This window comes from Castor canadensis, chromosome 8 (assembly GCF_047511655.1).
Source record: "Castor canadensis chromosome 8, mCasCan1.hap1v2, whole genome shotgun sequence".
Lineage (NCBI taxonomy): Eukaryota > Metazoa > Chordata > Mammalia > Rodentia > Castoridae > Castor > Castor canadensis.
In genome coordinates this window covers 132,661,165-132,684,052 of record NC_133393.1, presented here as the reverse complement: position 1 = coordinate 132,684,052, position 22,888 = coordinate 132,661,165, and the positions used below count along the sequence as shown (strand labels likewise).

The window sequence follows — 22,888 nt, the reverse complement described above, 5'->3', positions numbered from 1 at the left end:
GGAAAGGGTAAGAAGGGGTGAGAAAACCATCATGTGCTCAATTCTCTTCTCAAATTGGGAACCAAGACAGACAGTCCCAAAGTGATGGACCAAAGAATATGTTTTTTTTTTTTTAATGCTGTTTAGATAACTGGTAGAAGATTTAAAATAATGTATGTTTAATATCCTTTAAATTTCTTGCATGAATTACTTTTCTAATAATAAATTTCAAAATGCATGAATTCAATTTTAACTTAGCAATTAAAACATCAAATCTTAAACTTTTCTATCTCCTCTCCCCTACCAATATAACCCCAATATCCATACTCAATATTAGATACACTTAATATCTAATGTATAATACCAATATATGATCAATAAAGAATTCTTTAGTGCTATTATAGCAAGATCGAGGCCCTGAGTTCAAATTCCCCAGTACCTCCCCCCAAAAAAGCGGGGGAGGGATTGGAAATAGTCATTTTCAGACGAAGACACTGAAGTTTCTAGAGGAGAAACCTCATCTGGGGAAGCCTTGTTTAGGTGAGATTTCTGTTGCAAGCCTGCCTTCTAGATTCAAACTCCGAAAACACTGAAATGTAGGGAGCCTTTGCTTGCGAGGGAACCCAGTGAACGGCTCCTGCTTTGGACGCGTGGACTCCACGGCGCATTCGCAGAGCGAAGTGGGAACCTTGCGCGCGTCGGATCCCTGAAGCCGGGTGGCCGCTTCCGCCCGGTTGGCTTTGCACGGCGCACCCGATGGGCGGGGCCTGCAGGACAAAATGGAGCTGCTGGGCGTCCTGAAGCGCGGGCTGCAGCAGTTCAGAGGCCACGGCGGCCTTCTGGGCTATCTACGAGTCTTCTTCAGGTAGGTGTCCAGAGCTCTGCTCTTGGTCTCTGGAGCTGGACTAGCGCAGGCTGGTTACTTGGAAAGGGGCCCAGGCTTGGATCACCTTGGAGAATCCACATTTGTTGTCAAGGACAACCGGCCCATGTCTGCCTTGCAATTCCCGGGCGTCCTCGGGACAGGACGGAGATGGAGCTATGTAGAGATGGAGCTGTGACACCCAGGCAAGGGCAGCTGCACCCCGGCCCCGCGCCCTGGAATGTAATGAGCATTCCCAGCCATTCACTCGGTGACCTTGGGAAAGTTTCCCGCTCCGCCCTCAGTTCCCTCTGTATGGTGAGCCGTGGGAAGAGGTGGGCATGGCGGTCGGCGCCAGTCCTCACCTCTCGCGCAGCCTCAGCGTCCGCGGAAAACCAGTTGCAGACCCGGAGTGGAACCAAAGCTGACTGCCTTGGAGGTTTTGCTAACGCCAGTGCCTCTAGGCGTAGGGAGGGTAGATATAAGTCGTCCTGTACTTTGAAGACATTGCATTTATGTCTTCAGTGGTTTTTAAGCACATTGATTTAATGACATTTGTGTCATTTTATCTTTTCCCATCCTATCTGTGTGATACTGCGGGCAGCATGAACAGGGATCACAGAACCCTTAACCTGAACGCTTGCAGGTGAAGAAGGCCTCCAGCGTACAACCAGTGACCAGTGACCAGCCCACCCCCACCCCCACCCCAGCATCTCGTTTCTGTAGTTGATGCAGCAGCCTGGGTGTCTGCAATTGCCGTTCTCATTTATTTCTGTTTATGTCTTGAACACTGAATCATTCTTAAGTGTCTTTTCTTTTTGGGCATTTACAGGACAAATGATGTGAAGGTTGGTACATTAGTAGGGGAAGACAAATACGGAAACAAATACTATGAGGACAAGAAGCAATTTTTTGGTGAGTGCAGTATTTTTGGTATGAATGATTGGATTGGGGTTGGGCTTTGATCTGAATCTGTTTTCCATTCTACACGAAGGACTTTTACAAAGCACTTAGAAAACTCAATAGGAAAGGGGAAAGGAAAAAAAAAAAGCTAAATGGCTAACAAAAATATGAAATACGTGCATCCTAGTTGGTGCAGTGGAGTAGGCCTGTAATCCCAAGATTCCAAAGGGATTATAGGAAGGGTGGAAAGTTCAAGGCTAGCCTGGGCTACATAATGAAACTCAGTCTCAGCCAAAAAAAAAAGAAAAGGAAGCTCAGCCTTACCTGTAATTACAGAACTGCAACTTAAACAAAGCAACAAAAAGTGTTATCTTTTTTTCCACCCATCAAATTTTGAAGTATTTTTCAATCCGACAAATCCCAATGTGTAGAAATTCATAAGAATGTATATGTTAATGCAAAAATAGTTTGATAATATTTGTTAAAATTACATTCCATATATCCTTCATTTCCGTATTTCCACTTTTAAGAATTCATCCTACAAATATTCTTGCAAGACAAAGATACCCATTGTGGCACTGTTTTAGTAATAAATTGTAAAAGTAACATTAATGTTACCTCAACTTCAATGGTGATACTGATGAATTTGCACACTTTTTAGAACACTTAGCTGTTAAGAATGATATAAACCCATACATTTTATGTAGAAAGATGTCACAGATGTGTGTAACAAAAAGCTCCAGTTTCAGAACAGTGTTTGATATCCTCGGAGGGAGAAAGCATGCTTTTTGTGAGTATATTAAATTTGGAAGGAAACACAGAAACTTAGAAATAGAATGAGATGATGGGATTCAGCATTCTGTTCTGTTCTTCCACTTTATCTCTTTGTGACCTGGTTAACTAAATTAACTTTTCTGAGCCTCAGTTAGTGTAAGGTTTCTCAGCCTCACTGTTAACATCATGGGCCAGATAGTTCTTTGCTGTGAAGGTCTGTCCTGGTCATTGTAGAATGATCAGGAGCAGTTCTTGACATCTACTCTCTTCATCCCAGTAGCACTTTCCCTCTGCAGGTGTGACAATGAAAAATGTACTCAGACATTGCCAAATGTCTTTTGTGGGACAAAGTTGCCTCTTATTGAGAACTGCTCACTTAATCTTGGCACGTAAGTGCTCAATAAATATCACTGCTATTATTATTACTTACTTGAATTCTTGAATTTTTTTAATCATTATGTTATTTTTATAATGAGAAGATTCTTTCTTGATTGAGACAGAAAGCACTAAAGAGGAAAAAACAATTAGTCTTCATCTGAGTAAAAAATGTCAGGTGAAATAATGGCCAGGCATTTATTGAGGACTTAGCATATGCTAAGTGCTATGCTAAACAAATTAACATAGGTTACCCACTTTAATCTTCAACATATCCTTTAGATTCCACATTCCCTTGCTTTTAGATGAAGAAACTAAGTCATTGAGCAGTTAAGAACATTTCTTAGGAGCCAGGTGCCAGTGGTCTATATGTAAAATTCTAGCTACTCGGGAAACAGAGATAAGGAAGATCATGGTTCAGATCAACCTGGACAAAACTTGGACAAGACCCCATCTCAACAGAAAAAGCTGAGTGTGGTAGTATATGCCAGTCATCCCAGCTACTATGGGAAGCATAAAGAGGAGGATCACAATCCAGGCTAGCCTGGGCAAAAAGCAAAACTCTTTCCAGAGCCAAAAGGTTTAGAGGTGTGGTTCAAGCAGTAGAGCACCTGACTACCAAAGCACAAAGCCTTGAGTTCAAACTCCAGTATCATCCTTGATAAACAAATAAATAAGAGGATTCTCCACTGTGGGAAAGGTCTGTGCCCACCCACAACAGTGAATTATCTCAGTCCCTGGTTCAGGGATCTTGCTATGGGGGCAAACAGGCTGTTGATGAAGTGTGCCACACACTTGCTGGAACTTGCCTTCACTTTTTAATAAGTCTAGGGTGTTATTCTTTTAACAATTCTTATGTACTAGCACATCTAAGTCTTAATAAAAAGGTAGTCATCTTTGCTATTAACTTCTAAAATCTTTCTTTTCTTTTTTTCCCTCACATCTTTCTACCCAGGCCGTCATCGATGGGTTATGTATACTACTGAAATGAATGGGAAAAACACGTTCTGGGATGTGGATGGAAGCATGGTGCCTCCTGAATGGTAAGCTAAGTTAGCATTGTATTTCATTTGACTTGGCAATATTTATCTCATGACACAAGTATTTATTAGATAGCGATCTATTAGGCAGTTAGTGGTGTTTTTCTGAAAGAGACTGCATATCAGTTGCCCTTCAACTCAGAGGCTCAAAACAACAATTATTAATTTCTCAAAGTTTTTGTAGATCAGTAGTTCAGGCAAGACAGCAAAAATGGCTTATCTTTGCTCCTAGATGTCTGGGGCCTCATCTGGGAGACTGGAGTCATCTAAAGATTTGTTCACTTAGCACCTGGCACTTTATGCAGGTTGTCAGTTGGTAGCATAGCTGGGGCTGTGCGTTGGAACACCTTTATGTTGCCTAGACTTCCTCAGGTGAAAGCTTTGAGAGAAAGCAAGCTAGGCTGAAACCATATTGTCTTATCTGACTTAGTCTTAGAAATCATCCAGGGTTACTTCCATATTCCTCTGGTTGAAGCAATTAGAAAGCTCTGCCTAAGTTTGATGGAAGAAAACATAGACTGTATCTTTTCAAGGAGGCATGTCAGTAGCACATTCTTTATTTGGAATATGTAATGGTATAGCTGTCTTCATGCAAAAAAAGTAGTATGCCATCTGTGGCTGTCTGTGGTGAAGGGAAAGACAAAAGGAACTCTGGCTAGCAGTTTGACTAAGCAAGTCCTTTAACTTTTCTGGCGCTTATTTTCCCTATCTGTAAAGCGAGTGCCCTAAAATTCCTTAGGTCTCTAAAAACTTCATGATTTTACAATATGCATATTTTGAAAATAAATTCTAAATGCTCTTACTTAAATTACCACATTTTATATGAAATATTTCAAAGCAGAGTCCTAATATCTCTCAGGTGGCTGCAATAATACCATATGGTTGATACATACAGTTAAACTATCGAGATTCTTTCCAGTAGATCTAGAAAATTTCATGCAAAACTGAAAATAGGGCTGGTGGCATGGCTCACAAACATGAAGCTCTGAATTCAAATCCCAGTGTACCCCCTGCCCCCCCCCAAAAAAAACCCAGAAATATAAGAATTAGGCCAACTGTAGAATTTTATTTTAGAACTTGATCATCAGAAATAATTTGGGGCTCTGTCAAGTAGAAAGTGGGATAATTTTGGAGCAATCTCTTCCATTCTTAACAGCTCACTTGGAAATCCAGGCATGTGACATAAGTGAGTAAAGCATTGTCCATTAGGGTAGCCACTAGTCACATGTGGCCCAGAGAACTTTAAAGTGTGGATAATGCAACTGAGGAAACAGATTTTTTATTTTATTTAAATTAAATAGGCTACTTGATTGAGCAGAACAGTCTGTCAAAGCATGTTTGCAAGGTTTTACATGCAACCAGTTTTTAAACTGATCAAGTACTCGGACTAATTGGGCGTGTTGCTATCCTTATGAAGAATTAGTGGGTTCTTAGTGGGAGAAAGCAGCACCAATCAGAGCAGCCTCATGCTGCTTTTGGGGCTTGATTTTGTGTTGTTTGTAATGGGAAATAATAATTTATAGTTCTCTTAAGGTCTGAGCAGCTGTGACCCTAGGTTCAGAGCTATCAGCCTCTCAAGGTACATTCTTTATGTAAAGAGGACTCTCAAAGTGGAACAGGCTTTAGGAGCAGAGGTGTTCTCTTAGTTGTTTGATGGATCGTTTCTTGGGTGGAGTTGATCCTGGGAGGATCTTATGGCTTGTGGGCTATCTCACTCAGATTGACAGCAGCCTCCTTCAGTACACTCATCCAGCAGTGGTGCTCACAGGCTGCATTTTGGGAGATGGAAGAAGAGAGATGCTGGTTAAAATCATGTGAAATAAAGTCCATTTACAATTACAGTAAAAAACCTGGAAAGGTAAAAATACTGCTAAGCAAAAAAGCCCTTTGATTTGATCCTGTGTGAAATGTGAGATGGGGTCTGGTGGAAAGGAGCTGAGAGCAGTAAAGAACACTCCAGCAGTGCCTGAGGGCAGTTGAAGTTCTTTGTGGAGAGGAGCCTCGAAGAGCTGACTCTTACTTGTTTGGGAAGCTTAAAAGCTTGTGTTGAGTTTTTGTAGGGAGACTTGGTGTTAGACAAGCCCTGCTGTTTTTCAAACCCCACCCCCACCCCACCCCTTTGCTGAGTATGGTGGAATTCTCGATCTGTGGATTCTTACCTTTAATCCATGAGTAAATTTAAAGGTGTGCTCTGACTATCTTTAATTAGAGAGCCAAGTATCATTATATACACAGAATAATGAATAACATGCAACTTAATCATTATTCCTTCAAGTAACTATTAAGTACCTGCCAGGTGCCAAGAACTATTGTAGACACGGGTTACATCAGGTAAAACAAAGTGCTTGCTGTCATGGGAGGAGGCAGAAAAACAGGGATGTTGTATGTTTGAGGTAACCATAAACAGGAAGGTAAAGTGAAGCTGGGATTCATAATGGGATAGAGAATAATGGAGGGTCAGGAGGTTATTTTAATACAGGGGTTAGGGAAGACTTCTTTGAGGAAGTGGCATTGTAGAAAAGACCTGTAAGAGGGAGGTAAGATGTTACGAAATGGAGTAGAAGAAATAACTATGGCCCAGATTATGTTGATGTTGTAAGCCCTGACTAGCACCTTGGTTTTTTTCTAAAATTCTTTGCAAGTCACTCGAAAGTAAGGTAGGATGTGATCTGATATACAAGGTTTTGTTTTGTTTGCAGTGCTGGGGTTTGAACTCAGGGCCTACACCTTAAGCCACTCCACAAGCCCTATTTTTTTTTTAATTCATTTATTCACATGTGCATACATCGTTTGGGTCATTTCTCCCCCCTACCACCCTCCCAACCCTCCCCCCGCTCCGTTCCAGGCCGGTCCTGTTCTGCCCTTATCTCTAATTTTGTTGAAGAAAAGACACAAGCATAATAAGGAAGACAGAACATTTTTGCTAGTCGAGTTAAGGACAGCTATACAGAGAGATTCCTAAGATTGCTTTCATGTACCCCGTGTGTTTCGACCCATGTTGATTCATGTCTAACTGATCTTTACACTGGTTACTGATCCACTTCTCATGATAACCTCTGTCGCTTTAAGGTTTCTGTATTAGTTCCTCTGGAATGGGGACATCAAACGCTTTCATGTTTTGGGTTTTCTACCTATTTCCATACCCCCATATGTGCTCTCCCCTTGTCATGAGACCCAAGTCCAACCACATTGTTGCATTTGCCCTAGATCTAAAGTCCGCACATGAGGGAGAACATACGATTTTTGGTCTTCTGAGCCTGGCTGACCTCAATCAGAATGATGTTCTCCAGTTCCATCCATTTACCTGCAAGTGATAAGATTTCATTCTTCTTCATGGCTGAGTAAAATTCCATTGTGTACAAGTACCACATTTTCTTGATCCATACATCAATAGTGGGGCATCCACAACCCCTATTTTTGTGATGGGTTTTTTCGAGATAGGGTCTTGCAAACTCTTTGCCCACACTGGCTTTGAGCTGCAATCTCCCTGATGTCTGACTCCTGATTAACTAGACTCACTGGCTCCCAGCTGACATACAAGTTAAAAAAAAAGTTAGAACAATCCCAGAGCCATAACATTTTCAGAGCCATCACAAGTGTTTGAATCATTTCAAAGCAGATTTCCCAAATGATGTCTCATCACTCCTGAATACTTCAGGGTGTAATTCCTGTAAGCAAGGACATTCTCCTAGATAACCACAATTTAATCATCAGCATCAGGAAATTAACAGTGATGGGATGGGTATGGTGAGTTGTGCCTGTAAGTCCAGCTACTCTGATGGTGAAGGTCAGGAGGATTGTGATTTGAGGCCAGCCCAGGCAAATAGTTAGGAAGACCCCATGTTAGCAAACAAGCTAGGTGTGGTAGAGCATGTCTGTGAATCCCAGGCAGGCGGGAGGCGAATGTAGGAGGTCCGCAGTTTGGTGTTAGCCCAGGACAAAAAAAAAAAACTAAAAAAACTCAAAACCCTACTTGCAAAGTAAGTAAAAAAAAAAAGTGTCGGGGATGTGACCTAAGTGATACAGCACATGCCTAGCAAATGTGAGGCCATGAGTTCAAACCCCAGTATTGCTAAAAATAAAGATAAGTTTATCTGTTTATATCTGTAAATGAAATGACAAAACCTAGATGATAATATGTCTGTTTACTGCATGGTTTACTGAGTGTTTTAAGCCCATCATTGAAATTGCTCAGAAAAAGATTCTTATCAAAATATTGCTCCTCACTGGCAGTGCATCTGTTCACCTCTACTGGAGATGTACAACAAGGTTCTTTTCATGACTGCAGACACAGCCTTTCTGTAGCCTGTGGATCAAGAAGTCATTTTGACTTTCAGATCTTATTATTTAGAAAATAGATTTTGTAAGGCTCTAGCTGCCGTAGATGGTGATTCCTCTGATTGAAAACCTTCTGGGAAGGATTTGCCATTCTAGAGGATATTAAGAACATTTATGGTTCATGGAAGGAGGTGAAAGTCTAAAAAGAAACAGGAGTTGGGAGAAGTTGATGCCAGCCTTCATGAATGACTTTGAGTAGAGGATGTAACTGCAGATGTGGCTAAGCCAGCAAGAGAATTGGAATTACAAGCAGAGCCTGAATTATAGCAACTCACGGCAAATGTTAACAAATAGGAATTGCTTCTTATGGATGATGGAAGAAAGTGTCTCTTTTTGTTTTGGGAGCTTTTCTTGGTGGGACTGGAGTTTGACTTTGCACTTGCAAAGCAGGCGTTCTACCACCTGAGTCATACCTTCCATCCATTTTGCTCTGGTTATTTTGGAGATGGGGTCTGGTCAACTATTTGCCTGAGCTGGCCTTAAACCATGATCTTCTCAATCTCAGCCTCCAAAGTAGCTAGGTTTACAGGCATGAGCCACCAATGTTTGGCAGAAAGTGTCTCTTGGGATGGACTCTTCGGATAAAGATGCTGTGGACATTTTTGACATAACAACAGAGGATTTGCAATATTACATCAGCCTAGTTGATAAAGTAGTGGCAGGATTTGAGAGGATTAATTCCAATTTTGAAAGAAGTTCCACTATAGGTAAAATATGCTGCTCAACAGCATCACATTCTATAGAAAAATCTTTCATGAAAGAGGCAATCTACATAGCAAACCTCATTATTGTCTTATTTTAAGAAATTGCCAGGCTGGGGATGGTAGCTCAGTGGTAGAGCATATGCTTAGCATGTGGGAGGCCCCGGGTTCAGTCCCAGCACCAAAAATGAAAAAAGAAACCGCCACTTCCATCACCTTACTGGTCACAGCCATCAACATAAAGGTTAGACCTCCAAGGTATGCCTGTGATGATTTTGTGTCTACACTATACCACTGATTCTAGTCTAGCACCACAGGTTACATTCTAGTTTTTGGTAATTACCATGTAACTGAGGTGAGCTGCTACCTTATGGTTTTGATTTACATTTCCCTAATAATGTGATGTTAGGCATTTTTTTTTCATCTACCTGTTGACCATTTGTATTTTTCTATTAAGAAATGTCTATTAGAAACTGGACATGGTAGAACGTACCTATAATCCTAGCAGTGACTTGGGAAGCAGAGGCAGGAAGATATCAAGTTCAAGGCCAGCCTGAGCTACATAGTGAGACCCGGTCTCAAAAAAAAGTCTATTCAGACCATTTGCTCATTTTAAAAATTGATTATTTGCTTTTTTTGCTGTTGAGGTTTTTGAGTTCCTCATAAACCTCAAGATTTTTGATGTGAATAACTGGTGCTGGAGTTACTGAGGATGTGAAGGCAGAGTGGGATGTGAAGCAGATTCGTTCTGCAATGTTGACACCCAGTGGGGCTGTGAGGAGCTGGTTGAAAACACTAGGCTTTTAGGATAGAGATTAGTGCTGGAGATAGGACTTCCCCAGTGTAGTGTACAATTTAACTTCACAAATTAAGGGCTTAGTGAATATAACCTTCAGTTAAATGCCTTGCTCTGTTGCCCAGGAAACAAGATAAGATTGTATCAACTGTATTGCTAGAAGTTGACCTCTGATTGGTAAATTGCATCTGGATTGAGGGGACTTACAACAGCCTAATGAGTTGTGTGAAGCTGTGTGAGGCTTGCCTGAGTGCTGCTGCTTTTACAATTGGCATGCGCCTTGTGGGAACAGGAATCCAGAAGGAGAGATATTGGCTGTTGTGGAGCATGAAACTTTTAAGTCAGGGTAGCTCTTGCACCTGCCTGAAAGTGGCCCTTTATCTCCCCTGGGCTTGTGCTGTGTTATTTAGGGATGGCTGGGTGAGCTGTCACCCACATGACCAACTGCAAGGCTCCAGTGAGAGGAACAGCTGATGCTGCCCAGCTGGCACTCTGCACTTCCTGCCCTCTGTTCTTCTGACTCATCAGGTGCCAAGTGTGGCCTTTGATAGTCTGAACAGTCTGTTAGGAGCTGTCATATCACCTGAGGATGATTTCCCTTCAGTGGCATTAATGAGTTTGATAGAATATGAGATCTTAGTCACTTCTGTTTCACTTAATGTTCCCTGTTCCTGCAGGGAAAATTAGAAATATTGTGGGAAAATGAGGTCACTTTATCTCATCTTGAGGCTCTTGTTTCTTTCAGTCTGTCAGCAGCCAGTAAGGCCGGTAGGTCCACCAGCAGATAAACAAAAGACATACGTGGTGGTACAGACATCTTGGGTAGGCCTTGGAAATAAGAAGCTGCTGTCTGGAGCCTAGTGCAGCACTCTGCTTACAAATATTTATTGAGTACCCACTATATGTGAGGCACTGATGGGTTCAAACATCCACATTGGTGAGTGAAGTATATATGGCCCTTGCTGTCTCAGACTTCATGGTCACTTAATGAAGACTAGCTGCTGGATGAATACTGCATTTTAATTCAGTGTCTATTGGTTTTGTTACAGTTTCTTCATTTTCCTGTTCAAGTTTTTTTCTCTTACGGGATCAGCAACAAGACTTTACTTTCTTCAGAAACTTACATTAGTTTAATTGACCAGAATACTCTGAAAGTAGCTAAGTAGGTAACAGATACCATTATGCCACTTTCATTTGCCCTCAATTTTATCTTTAAGTTAGCCAGTTGCCCCTGTTTATACAGTAACACACAGAAGTTTCTGTTCTCATTGTTACAGTATCAAGCTTGTACATGGAATTAGTGACATAAAAATCAAGTAAATTATTAGTATCCACATAAAACTTCACAAGATTAATAAATTGTCAAGTGTAGAAAAGTTAAAAGTTTGGGCTATTTCATGCATGATAGTTTAACATAATTTTCACTTACATCAGGAGAAACAATTTTTTGTGATTTGAACTCCTTTGAACCAGATTTTAAAGAAAGAAAACACACTTGCTTAGATTTTTCTCTGCCCCATATGTGCTGTTTCTCCACTTGGTGGCACCTTCTGTTCATTTCTGAGAAACATGTCTTTTTTTCTCAGTGTAATGCACAGTCTCTTCTTGTACATTGACTTATTACAATTAATTCAAAATTAATTACTCCAGTAACACTTAAATGCATTCTTTTAAAAACAACCATGTTCCTTTTATATTATTATTATTAACAGAAATGGGGTTTCTTTTTTAACAGAAAATAATTTTGTTCCTGAAGTTTTGTCTAGGATCAGGGTGAGATTAAAAAATATTTTTTGCTTTTGTAAGATTAACTTTTAACATCACATGGTCATCTATTTTTCATTTAGCACAATGTGTTCTAGAAGCTTTTGTAGAGAAGTAATGCAGCAGATGGGGGATTACATGGAGGTGATAGAAAGGACTCCTGGATGATCATTGGTTTGGGGCTTGAGTGGTTGGTGCCATAGTGATGGGGCCATTCACTGAAATGGGAAGACTAGGAGAAGGGTGGGAGGCGGGGGTTGAGGAGGGATGGAATGGAGTTGTGGAACCTGAGGCCTCTTTTTGGACGTACATTTTTAGTACCTATTGGAAATCCAGGGCATAGACATGTCATGTAAACAGTTGAATATATGAACCTGAAGCAGGGTTCCTGCAAGCAATGAAGAAGTAGGTAGCAAGGTAGAACAAAAGACAAAAGAGGTTAGTGTTTTAAGAAGGGAAGACTGACTGATTGTTACTAAGAGATAGAGTAAGTTAAATGACAGAGAAATATACCTGAAATTTGGCAGTATGAAGTTCATTGAAGACTTAGTGAAAATAATCTGTTCTTTTTAAAAATGTAGAAGTGGGCTGGGTGTAGAGTAGTGCATAGCTATAGTCCCAACTAACTGGGAAGCAGAGATCAGGAGGATCGCCATTCAAGGCCAGCCTGGGCAAAAAAGTTAGTGACTCCCTGTCTCAACCAGTAAACTGTGCATGGTGGTGCACCTCTATAATCCCAGCTACAGGGAAGGCATAGATAAGAGGATCACATTCTCAGGCTGGCCTGAGGCAAATGCAAGACCTTATCCAGAAGACAACTACAGCAAAAAAAAAAAAAGAGCTTGGGTGCTTGACTTAAGTTGTAGAGCACCTAACTAGCAAGTGCAGTACCCTGAGTTCAAACACCAGTCCTGCCCAAAAAAAAAAAAAAAAAAGTAGAAGCTGGGGCTATAGTTTAGTTGGTAGAGTGCTTTCCTAGCATGTGCAAGGCCCTGGATCCCGTCCCCAGCACTGAAATCAGATGTGGAAAGAACAGAAAAGTTGGTAAAGATTCTGGCAAGGGATAGTGATCTGTATAGCCCCATGATACTTTCAGAGCATTTTTAATGTAGCTGTGCTCATGTCATACTCAGTTCTATTTTTCCCATCTTTGTAAGCAATTTTCCATGTTATTAAGGCAATCCCTAGCCAGGCGTCAGTGGTTCAAACATGTAATCCTAGCTACTTGAGAGGCTGAGATCAGGAAAATCATGGTTCAAGTTAAGGCCAGCCCAGGCAAATAATAATGGACTGGAGGTGTGGCTCAAGTGGTAGAACACCTGCAAAGCAGGTGTGAAACCCTGAGTTCAAGTGCCAGTCCTATCAAAACACAAAACAAAAAAAATCCTATAATTGCTATTTCATTTTGTTTTTTTCCTAAGCTGAGGATGTGCCTCAGTGATAGAGTTTGCCTAGCCTGCATGAGGCCCAGGATTCCCAGCTTTGCCAAAGTAAAATAAATTTTTAAAAAATCTGATTTTTAGGTATACAGTTGTTATAGAAAGCTTGGAAATCCAGGGGAATGGGCTAGAAATATCCAAGGAAATAGACCAGAAACAAAAATAAACACTACTGGGCACCAGTGGCTCATGCCTATAATCCTAACTACTTGGGAAGCTGAGATCTAGAGGACTACAGTTCAAGACCAGCCTAGGTCCAAAAAAAAAAAAAGAAGGAAGTTTGCAAGCATGCCTGTTGCCATAAGCTATGTGGGAGGCTAAGGTCAGGAGCATAGCAGTTCCAGGTCAGTCCAAGCGAAAAACGTTTAGTAGACACCAATCACTACTGAAAAAAGCTGGACGTGATGGTGTGCACCCGTCATCCCAGTGACAGAGGAGGCATAAAATAGGAGGATCATGGTCCAGCAATGGGCAAAAGTCTAGACCTTATCTCCAAAATAACCAGAGTAAAAAGAGCTAGAGGTTAGCTCAAGTGGTAGAGTGCCTGCCTTCCACTCTAGCCTTGATTCAAACCCCAGAATCGCCAAAAAATTTTAAAAGAATTAAAAATTAAACTTATTTCTTGACTTGGAAGCAAGCTCTGCTAACATTTTATGCACTGATTGAACAGCTGAGGGTCTGCTTTTGTTGTAGAAAAGGAATGCTTTTGTTGTCACTGTTGTTACAAGTCTGGGTCTCTTACTATGCTGGTCCAGGCTGTCCCTGAATTCCTGGGCTCAAATGACCCTCCTGCCTCAACCTCCTGAGTGACTGAACCTCCAGATGTGCCTCGAAGAATCACAGTGGGGAGAACAGATTGTAGTTCACTGGTCTTGCCCTCTTTGGAAGAAAGTTTGGGGTCATATGTAACAACACAGTACACATTTCTGACATGACATGCACAGTATTTTGTGGCTTGCTTTTGCCTTCTCCTCTCCTGGTACATCCCTATCTCACTTAGATGGTCTGCCTGTCAGTTTGATTCTTTTAGTGTCTGAGGCCTTTTGTATATAGGAAAACTTAGTGGTAATTTGTATTTAAAATTAACATCTTATTTATTACAGCTGTAAATCTTAAAACATAGTTCTTAAGCCTTGGGGTTCATTTTGTAAGTGGGATAACAAGATTAGTAAATTGAATACTTTTTTGCATAAAAATAAAGAACAATCACTTCCTCTTGTTCTTTGATGAATGTTTGATAAACTCTAATGGAAAAGATTAAATTCTCCCAAACAACTGTACCCATTTGCAAATTTAGTTAATTATATTCCTTTAAGCATTTTAAATCACATTTATAAATTTAATATACTTGAATCTTTTCAGTTCTTCAAGTAGTTCAGTGAGTAGGTTGACTAATAGCCTGTCACACAAAATGTTCTAAGTATGTAAATGGCTTTGTTTACTCAAACCAAAACTTGAGGGTCATTGTGACTGTTTTCTGTAACATCTATCAGATTCTTTCTGCTTTACTTTCTTTTTAAATTATTATTATATTGTTATTATTAACATTACACAAATTAATGGGATTTGCTATGATATTTCCATGTGGGAATACAGTGTGCACTGATCATACCCACCCCCCCTTCTCCATTCCCTCACCCCACCCCCACTTTACTTTCTGAATACATTTATCTGGCATCTGATCCCTACCTCAAGACTACTGCCCTAGTCCAGGGCATGGATAGCTCTTGTCCAACTTCTCCAGCAACATCTCAACTGATCTGATTACATTCTTGCTGCACACTAGCATTTCACACCTGCTAAGGGATTAGAGTGTGGTTTTAGGGTTGTTTTGTTTTGTTTTGTTTCTGTTTTTGCAGTGCTGTGGAGCAGCCCAGGGCCTCTCTCAATTGGTTCGAATTGCTCTACTCCTGAGCTACACACTCAGCCTGGGGTGATTTTTTTTTTTTTTTTTGCCGTACTGGGGCTTGAACCCAGAGCCTACACTTCGAGCCACTCCACCAGCCCTATTTTTCTGAAGGTTTTTTTTTTCAAAATAGGGTCCCTCAAACTGTTTACCTGGGCTGGCTTTAAATCATGATCCTCCTGATCTCTACCTCCTGAGTAGCTAGGATTACAAGTGAGAGCCACTAGCGCCTGGCCTGGGGTAATTCTTTTACAATGTTTATCAGGTCACATCCAACCTCTGCTCAGAACTGTCCAGTGGCTTCTCATCAGAGAGGATAAAACTTGGTCTGTAAGGCCTTTTGTGATCTCAGTCCTTCCTGGCTCTGCCCTATTCTCTGTGCTGACTTGGGTAGCTACAGTGTCTTTCTGGCTTTTTCTTTGAGCAACAAGCACACTCCTGCCTGGGTCTCTTTGCACTAGCCATGTCCCCAGGTTTTATGTGACTCACACCTTCACTTTATTCAAGTGCCTGCTCCAGTGACTCCTCATACTTCCCCATCTAAAACAGCCCTATTCTATTCTTACATTGCAAGAGGAGCCTTCCCGTACTCTAGTTGTTTTGTTTTGTTTGTTTTTTTTTAATCGTTTTCTTCTTTTTGGTGGTACTGGGGTTTGATCTCAGGGCTTTACACTTGAGCCACACCTCCAGCCTATTCTATTTTATTCCCTTGGTAGCACAACCTACATCTCTGTCCAGTGTTTTATTATGTATTATTATTAGTTGGAGTTGCTTCTCCAACTACCGTGCTAGAACAGTACCTAGTGCAGAGTAGTTGCTTAATAAACGTTTGTCGAATGAAGTAGACATGCTGTTTTACTTGAAACAACCATTATTTTTAGATACAGTAAATCAGTTTTCTTCACTTTAATTAGTGGATCCCCAATTGACATTCCTTTATAGATTTTTTTTTATTAATTTGAAGTTAGATTTACCTCTGGATTCCATTCTAATTTCAGCCTGTCCCAGTGAATCATTTGTTACGATCTTTGAAAGTATTATTACCCTAAATACATTGTCTTTTTCCTTTCTTTTCTTTTTTTCTTCCTTTTCTTGTGGCATTAGGGATTGAACCCAGGACCTCATGCTTGATAAGCAAACACTCTATCACTTGAGCCTTTTGTTTTTATGTCTCACCAACTTTGCCCCAGTCAGCCTTGAACTCATTATCCTTCTGCCCCTTACTTCCCAAGTATCTGAGATTAAAAACATAAACCACCACACACAGCCTTCCCTTTTGATGTATTTGCTGAGTCTAGCCTTTTTCAGTTACAGGTTGAGTATCCCTGATTCAGAGTGCTTGAGACTAGAAATGTTTCAGATATTTTAATATCTAAATAGACTTTACAGATTGAACATCCTTAATCCTAAAATGCAAAGTATTTCAAAACCCAAAACTTGAGCATTCTGTCAGCATTCAAAAAGTTTTAGACATCAGAGCATTTCAGATTTTCAACCTGCAGTAGGTAGGTGTTTGATAAAGTACTCCTTGTGTTGAAATGAAATGAGTGTGTGATCAGTACACAATTCTTTTCTGTTTCAAAAAAATCAGAGTATTAAGAATCTACAAGCTGCATGGTTAGATAGGTTACTGTTCTCTGTTCTGTTATTGTTCTCAGTGTTACTTTTCTCTGTTAAAATTTGTGTATTGTAAGCAAAAGCCGAGATTGTCTTTTTTTTTTTTTTTTTTTTTTTTTGAGATAGTCTGTCTGTGTAGCCAAGGCTGGCCTGGAAATCTTAATCCTTCTGCTTCAGTCTCCTGAGTGTTGTGGGATTACAGGCATGAACCACCTTTTTACGTTTTTTTCCTTTTAAGCTATACTGGAGTTTGAATTCAGCCTAGTGCTTGCTAAGCAAGCACCTTGGTTTTGTTGTAATGAAACTGGGCTTTTTAGGGAGTGTTTTGTTTTTTATTTATTTATTTTATTTTTGTTGGTTTTTTGGAAGGACTGGGATTTGAACTGAGGGCCTCATGCTTGCTAGGCAGGTGCTGTACCACAGAGCCATTCCACCAGCACCCATTTGGGTTTTTAAGAGGTAGCCTTGCTCCAATACCTTAGGCAAATTATTTAACTCTTGGTGCCCTGGTTTCCATTTATTAAATTGGAATTTCATCTACATCCAGCTTTACGGGGATTAAATGAGTTAATGTTGATGAAAGGTTTATAATAATGCCCATGACTTACAGTGTTATTTAAGTATCATTTTAAAAAAATTAAGTGGCCTGGTGGTGGTGCATGCTTATAATCCTAGTTACTCGGGAGGCCAGCCTGGGCAAAAGTTAGCAAGACCCTATTACAAAAACAAGTTGGATGTGTTGGTGTACTCCTATAATTCCAGCTACTTGGTTTAGTATTTTTTATCAGTACTGGGGTTTGAACTCAGGACCTTGCACTTACTAGGCAAGTACTCTACCACTTGCCATATCCTCAGGCCAGGTGCTTGGGAAGCAGAGGTAGAGGATCACAGATCGAGGCCAGCCTGGGCACAGATAGCCCAAGACCCTATCTGAAAAATAAACTAAAAGCAAAAGGGAGTAGGGGTGTAGCCCAAGTGGTAGAGCTCTAGGCCCTGAGTTTAATTTCCTAGTATTGAAAAAAAAAAAAAAGCCTTGCTTTTTTTAATTTATAGTATTTTACTTTTTTAATTAATTTAAAATATTTATTGAGGTCCTAGTGAACCAGAAACTCTTCTACGTGCTGGGGATTCAGAAAGGAGGTAGACAGAAGGGGTTGCTATCATCACAAAACTTGTACAGCCTTTGTGAGCTCTGATTTTTTTTTTTTATTGTTGTGTTGGGTGGAGGTACACTGTGGCATTTACAAAAGTTCTTTTTTTTTTGGTGGTACTGGTGTTTGAACTCAGGGCCTCACACTTGCTAGGCAGACACTTGAGCCAATCCACCAGCCCCAAAAGTTCTTGAATTCACCTCCTCCTTCATTCTCCTTTATCCTCTCTCCTCCATTCCTGGAATAGTTTCAATAGGTATCATTTTTCCATTTAAAAAGTCTTGAGTTTAAAACATAAAATATGGTGAACATGTTTCTCAAGTCATAGAATATTCTCTATAATTTATAGTAATACTATAATTATACTATAATTTATAGTGTTCTTACTTACTGATGTGCCATGAGTTGTTAAGTTTTTCCTGTGGTTCTTGGTTTTGTTCTCTCCATTTTGCTATAAATGAAGCTGTGATCAGCAGCCGTCTTGTACATAGGCATTTATTCTTGTGTCCTTATTTCCTTCAGGTAAATTCCTGCAAATAAAATTGTTACTTACTGTGTACTTTTTTAATACTTTTTATACCTACTGCCAAATTGCCCTCTGGAAAGCCCGTACCAGTTTATATTCTCACATTCAACAGTTTAAATGAATGTTGATTTCTCTATAACTTTACCAATATTGAGTATATTATTTTAAAAAACAAAAATAAAAGCAAAAACTTTGCCAGCCATTTTGATAAGAGAAGTTTATTTATTATTTTTGGTGCTGGTTATTGAACCCAGAACCTCACACGTGCTAAACACATGCTCCACCACTGCGCTACCCCCCAACCCCTGTCTTGTTTTCTATTTTCTCAGACTGTTTTTGTTTACTATTTAAATTTTTTTCTTTTATGACTTCTATTGCAGTATCTTTTGTCTAATTTTCTATTGAATGTTTGATATTTTCTTTCTGACTTACAATGGTAGATGAATGTTTTCCATGTATTACAAAATTTCTGTTTCTTTTAGTCTTTCATCTTGCGTGTAGTGTTTTAGGACATAAATATTTCAAATTTCACAGTAAAACCTATAAGCTTTATTTTCATTATGGATTTTTACCTTTTTTTTTTTTTTTTTGTGGTACTGGGACTTGAACTTAGGATCTACACCTTAAGCCACCACACCAGCCCTTTTTTGTGAAAGGTTTTTTGAGATAAGGTCTCCAGACTATTTGCCCGATTGGCTTTGAGCCATGATCCTCCTGATCTTTGCCTCCTGAGTAGCTAGGATTACAGGTGTGAGCGACTAGCGCCTGGCTATGGACTTTTATCTTTGGTATTAAGTTTAGAAGTGGTCATTTGTATTCTGTGACTATCAGCATGTTTTATGAAGATAAATACTCATGCATAAGCACTTTTAATTTATCTGGAATCTGTTTTATGTATGACTCTGGAAATCTAGCTTGATTTTTTTTTTTAACAACAATATCATCTTAGCAATAATTTGTTGAGGAGTTTTTGCTTTCCCCAAATATTTGAAATGCCAGCCTTACCTTATGTACACTTTAGTCTATTTGGGAGCTTTTATTCTTCCTTATTATTCTACTTTTGTATCAGTTTTACCCCAGCTAATGTTGGAGACTTTCATTTACTGCCTAGTAGTGCCAACCTTCCTGACTGACAGGTTTTCAAATTTTTCTTGGATAAACTTTCAGCTGATCTTTAGAATTACAGTGTCAAACTCTGAAGAATCCCATTGGAATTTTGATTCAGATTATAATTAATTGAATAATAGTTACTATGCTAACAAGATTTGAGTTGGACATCTTGTAATGAACTGTGTTTGGTTTTTTAGTTTATTAAATTTATCTATCTCATCCTGGATTAGATAGATTCAGTAGGCAGGATTACAGTAATTATGATTTAATAACTTTGTTTCCAATTATTTTGACACAACTTCAATATATTTGAGTCTGAAATTTCCCAAAATGTTATATATTTTCATTATAAATACTCTTCTATTTTGTATTTATAACATTTCCCCTTTCTACCAGTCTCCTCATTTGCAGTCTCACTGACTTTATTTAGTTTAGGTAATTTTACATTTTGTTCTTTAAAATAGTAGCAATTGATACAAAATTGAACTAGGTCTAATGCCAACGACAATAGTTTTCTAGACAATGCTTTTAGCACATTGGTACCTTTAATTAGTTGGAATAAACATGTCATAGCTGAAAATCTGTTTTGCAAATAAAGTTCTTTAGTGTAGAAATCTAAAAAGTATGGCTTCTTTGTTCTTTATTTAATAGCAAAACAGAAGGGTTATGTTAGCCTTTCAGACTATCAACATTTTCTTGGTTCTGATATTTCATTATAAACTGCCATGAAGAATAGCGATTATCACTTGCTCATCCCCTGACTCTTCCCTGTACTCATGCTAGGATAAACATTTTTAGATTTTATGACTTGTGATAAACATGATCAGTTTCTATTTCTCATGAGCTCTTCTGTTCCTCACTTAAGTAACCAAATAGGCAGAAATAAGCTTTGAACTGTGTTTCCTAAATATTTTTTACCTTCAAGAGTTTACAGGAATTACTTGAGTAAAAGTTTTCTTTAATTAAGCTTACTCAACAAGGCAAACATTTCTGCTGGGCATGAAGCTCACATAACTTTTTTTTTTTCTCCAATTTTCTTGCTGCTTTTATTTATTTATTTTTTATTCATATGTGTATACATTGTTGGGGCCATTTCTCTCCTCTGCCCCTCACTCCCTCCCTCTTCCCCCACCCCCCTCATTTATGCCCTTTTCTCCAGTTTTGTTGAAGAGAAGACATAAACAATAAGAAAGACAAAGCGTTTTTACTAGTTGAGATAAGGATAGCTATACAGAGAGATTCCTAGTTTACTTATAGAATAAGTGGCAGCCTTGCCTTTGACAGCAAATCCCTACTTTTAGTGGTTACTAGAGCCCATCTCACCAGCAACTCACAAGGTTCACCACTCTGTCAATAGTCCTGGCTTCTTTGAGTCCAGGTCACTTTGAGTAATCCCATATGTTCTCGAAGAATGTGAGGCAGACACCAACCCAGCTTGTACAGGCTTCTCCATTCTTTACTGTGTTGGCTGATTGTGATACAGTTACCTTCAGACTCAAAAAGCAACTGTAATCTGATCTCTGTTTTTTACTGGTTTTAGCCTTTTGCCTAGGTGCGTCTCAGTTACTGCTAACAAACCTTCTTAGGCCTATATGGCATCATCATTTTTTCTTGTTAGCTTTTACTTTTACTTATTCCAGTGAAACCTCTTCCTCTTTTCCTTTTCTCTGCAACTGGGTAATCACTTGTTTTCCTTGGAGAGTCAGTTCTATGACTATTTGGTCATTCCCTTTTCCTTTAGGGTCATCTCTGCCTGTGAGCTCCAGGGTCTTGGTGGATTTGATATGAAATGTTTCTCTCCTTCCGTTCTATATAAATGTCTCAGGTTGGCTTCCTGCTTTATTCTTTGTCCTGCTATTATATTCCTGCTTTATTCTTTGTCCCTCAAACTTCGATTTCTCTGTCATCATTCATTTCTTCCTTTTCTACTCCATGTACCCAACTTTTAGATCAGATTTCTGACACCTCCCATCAAATATCCTTTGAAATTAAGTTGTTAAGCACGTAAAACAAAAATACGTGCAAATTTGAGGCTGTGAGTTTGTTTGTTTATTTGTTTGTATGTTTTTGAGACAGGATCACACCGTATAGCCCAGGCTGGCCTCAAATTCATGATCCTCCTGCCTCCGCCTCTCAAGTGCCAGGATTTTATAGGTATGAGCCACCATGCCCAATTTTATTTAATATGTTTAGTATAACAAATTGTGTATTCTGTGGTGTTTGGACTTAAACTTGAGTTGAAGATGTACACAGGGACCCTCTCTGGCAGGACCCTTCCTAGGTTTCAGACTGGAACATTATGAGCAGAGTAATCCCTGCATATTAAATATGCAGACTCAGCCCTACCATCTAAGACTAATGCTGTATTTAATCAACTCTAAAATACATCTCACATCTACCGCTAGGATCCCTATAACAATCAGTAGTGTGCAGTAATTTAATTTCAGCAGATTTTCTTTCTGTGAGGTACATAAAATTACGATGTATCTGAAAATGGGTAGTGCTGAGATGCAATGGAATGTAATGTTAGTAGGAGTGGCTAACATCTGTTGAGTACCTAATATGCAATAATTTTTCGAGGTGCTTTATTATGCATATTATCTCATTTGATCTTTATTCCATCTCTAGAAAATAGAAATGTTCAGTTGAAATAAACTAAAGCATAGAAAATTTCAGGGCAAAAAATAAAGAAGAAAAGTTCTGGGAGTGGTAGAGTTGAGATTTGAACCCAAGCAACAAAGTGGCCTTAGAGCTGCTGTTAGCCCTCTCCTGTCTGTTCTGCCCCTTCATAACTGGGTTTTTCCCTTCTTTAAGGCATCGCTGGCTTCACTGCATGACTGATGACCCTCCAACAACAAAACCACCTACTGCTCGTAAATTCATTTGGACAAACCATAAATTCAACATGACTGGCACTCCAGAACAGTATGTACCTTACTCCACCACAAGAAAGAAGATTCAGGAATGGGTTCCACCTTCAACACCTTACAAATAAAGACAGTGAAGACCACCTTCAACATGTAAAATACAGGGCTTTTTGTGTAATTGCACTTTCACTGCTTACCATTGACTTGATTAAAATTGTTTGACCAAGCAATGTCTTTTGTGCCTTTTTGCCCCTAACTTTGTCATCAACAGTAAAATAAAAGCTCTCAAACATGGTTAGGTTGGCTGTCTGATTTAGAGCTCCCCATTTCCTGAAATCGGCCCCAGTGATGCTGTTTTAACTTCATGATCACACCTCACTGCCATAGTTTATCCACAGGAGGAGACCTAACCCAAGCCATACAAGTGTCACCTGGGAATCTGAAACTTGAGTGGAGAGACACAAAGGCTAAGAGGCATGAGGCCTTGGTAGTTTTTTTTGTAGCTCTCTAAGGGGAGGGTCCTCAGAGATTCTCTATTTCCTGGGTTTTGGTTCTTTAGCAGTTTGTTTTTGCTGTTGCTTACAAACAACAACAAAAAACTAATATCCAGATTGGTACCAGAGAATGGGTTTTTAGGCAAATGTGAGATCTTGAATTCATTGTTGTGTTGTAATAGAATGAAAGGCAAGGCCATATCCCTCTGTATTCGGATGAAAAGTGAGCAGCTTAAGAGACAAACA

General features: G+C 39.5%; 1 protein-coding gene across 1 annotated transcript; it reads left to right on the top strand.

The window, feature by feature from the left end:
- Positions 1–687: 687 nt before the first annotated feature.
- On the top strand, positions 688–22,378 carry Ndufa12 (NADH:ubiquinone oxidoreductase subunit A12). The gene is made up of 4 exons (XM_020176841.2): positions 688–844; positions 1,674–1,756; positions 3,849–3,936; positions 22,096–22,378. The coding sequence occupies exons 1-4, from the start codon at positions 759–761 to the stop codon at positions 22,274–22,276; spliced, it is 438 nt and encodes a 145-aa protein (XP_020032430.1). The 5' UTR covers positions 688–758; the 3' UTR covers positions 22,277–22,378.
- Positions 22,379–22,888: the final 510 nt, after the last annotated feature.

What these genes read in the sequence shown, in the direction of transcription:
- Ndufa12 (XM_020176841.2), top strand. Translation starts at nt 759, where the DNA reads ATGGAGCTGCTGGGCGTCCTGAAGCGCGGGCTGCAGCAGTTCAGAGGC. An exon ending in TATCTACGAGTCTTCTTCAG is followed by an intron (nt 845 to 1,673) that starts GTAGGTGTCCAG and finishes GGGCATTTACAG; the next exon opens with GACAAATGATGTGAAGGTTG. An exon ending in AGCATGGTGCCTCCTGAATG is followed by an intron (nt 3,937 to 22,095) that starts GTAAGCTAAGTT and finishes CCCTTCTTTAAG; the next exon opens with GCATCGCTGGCTTCACTGCA.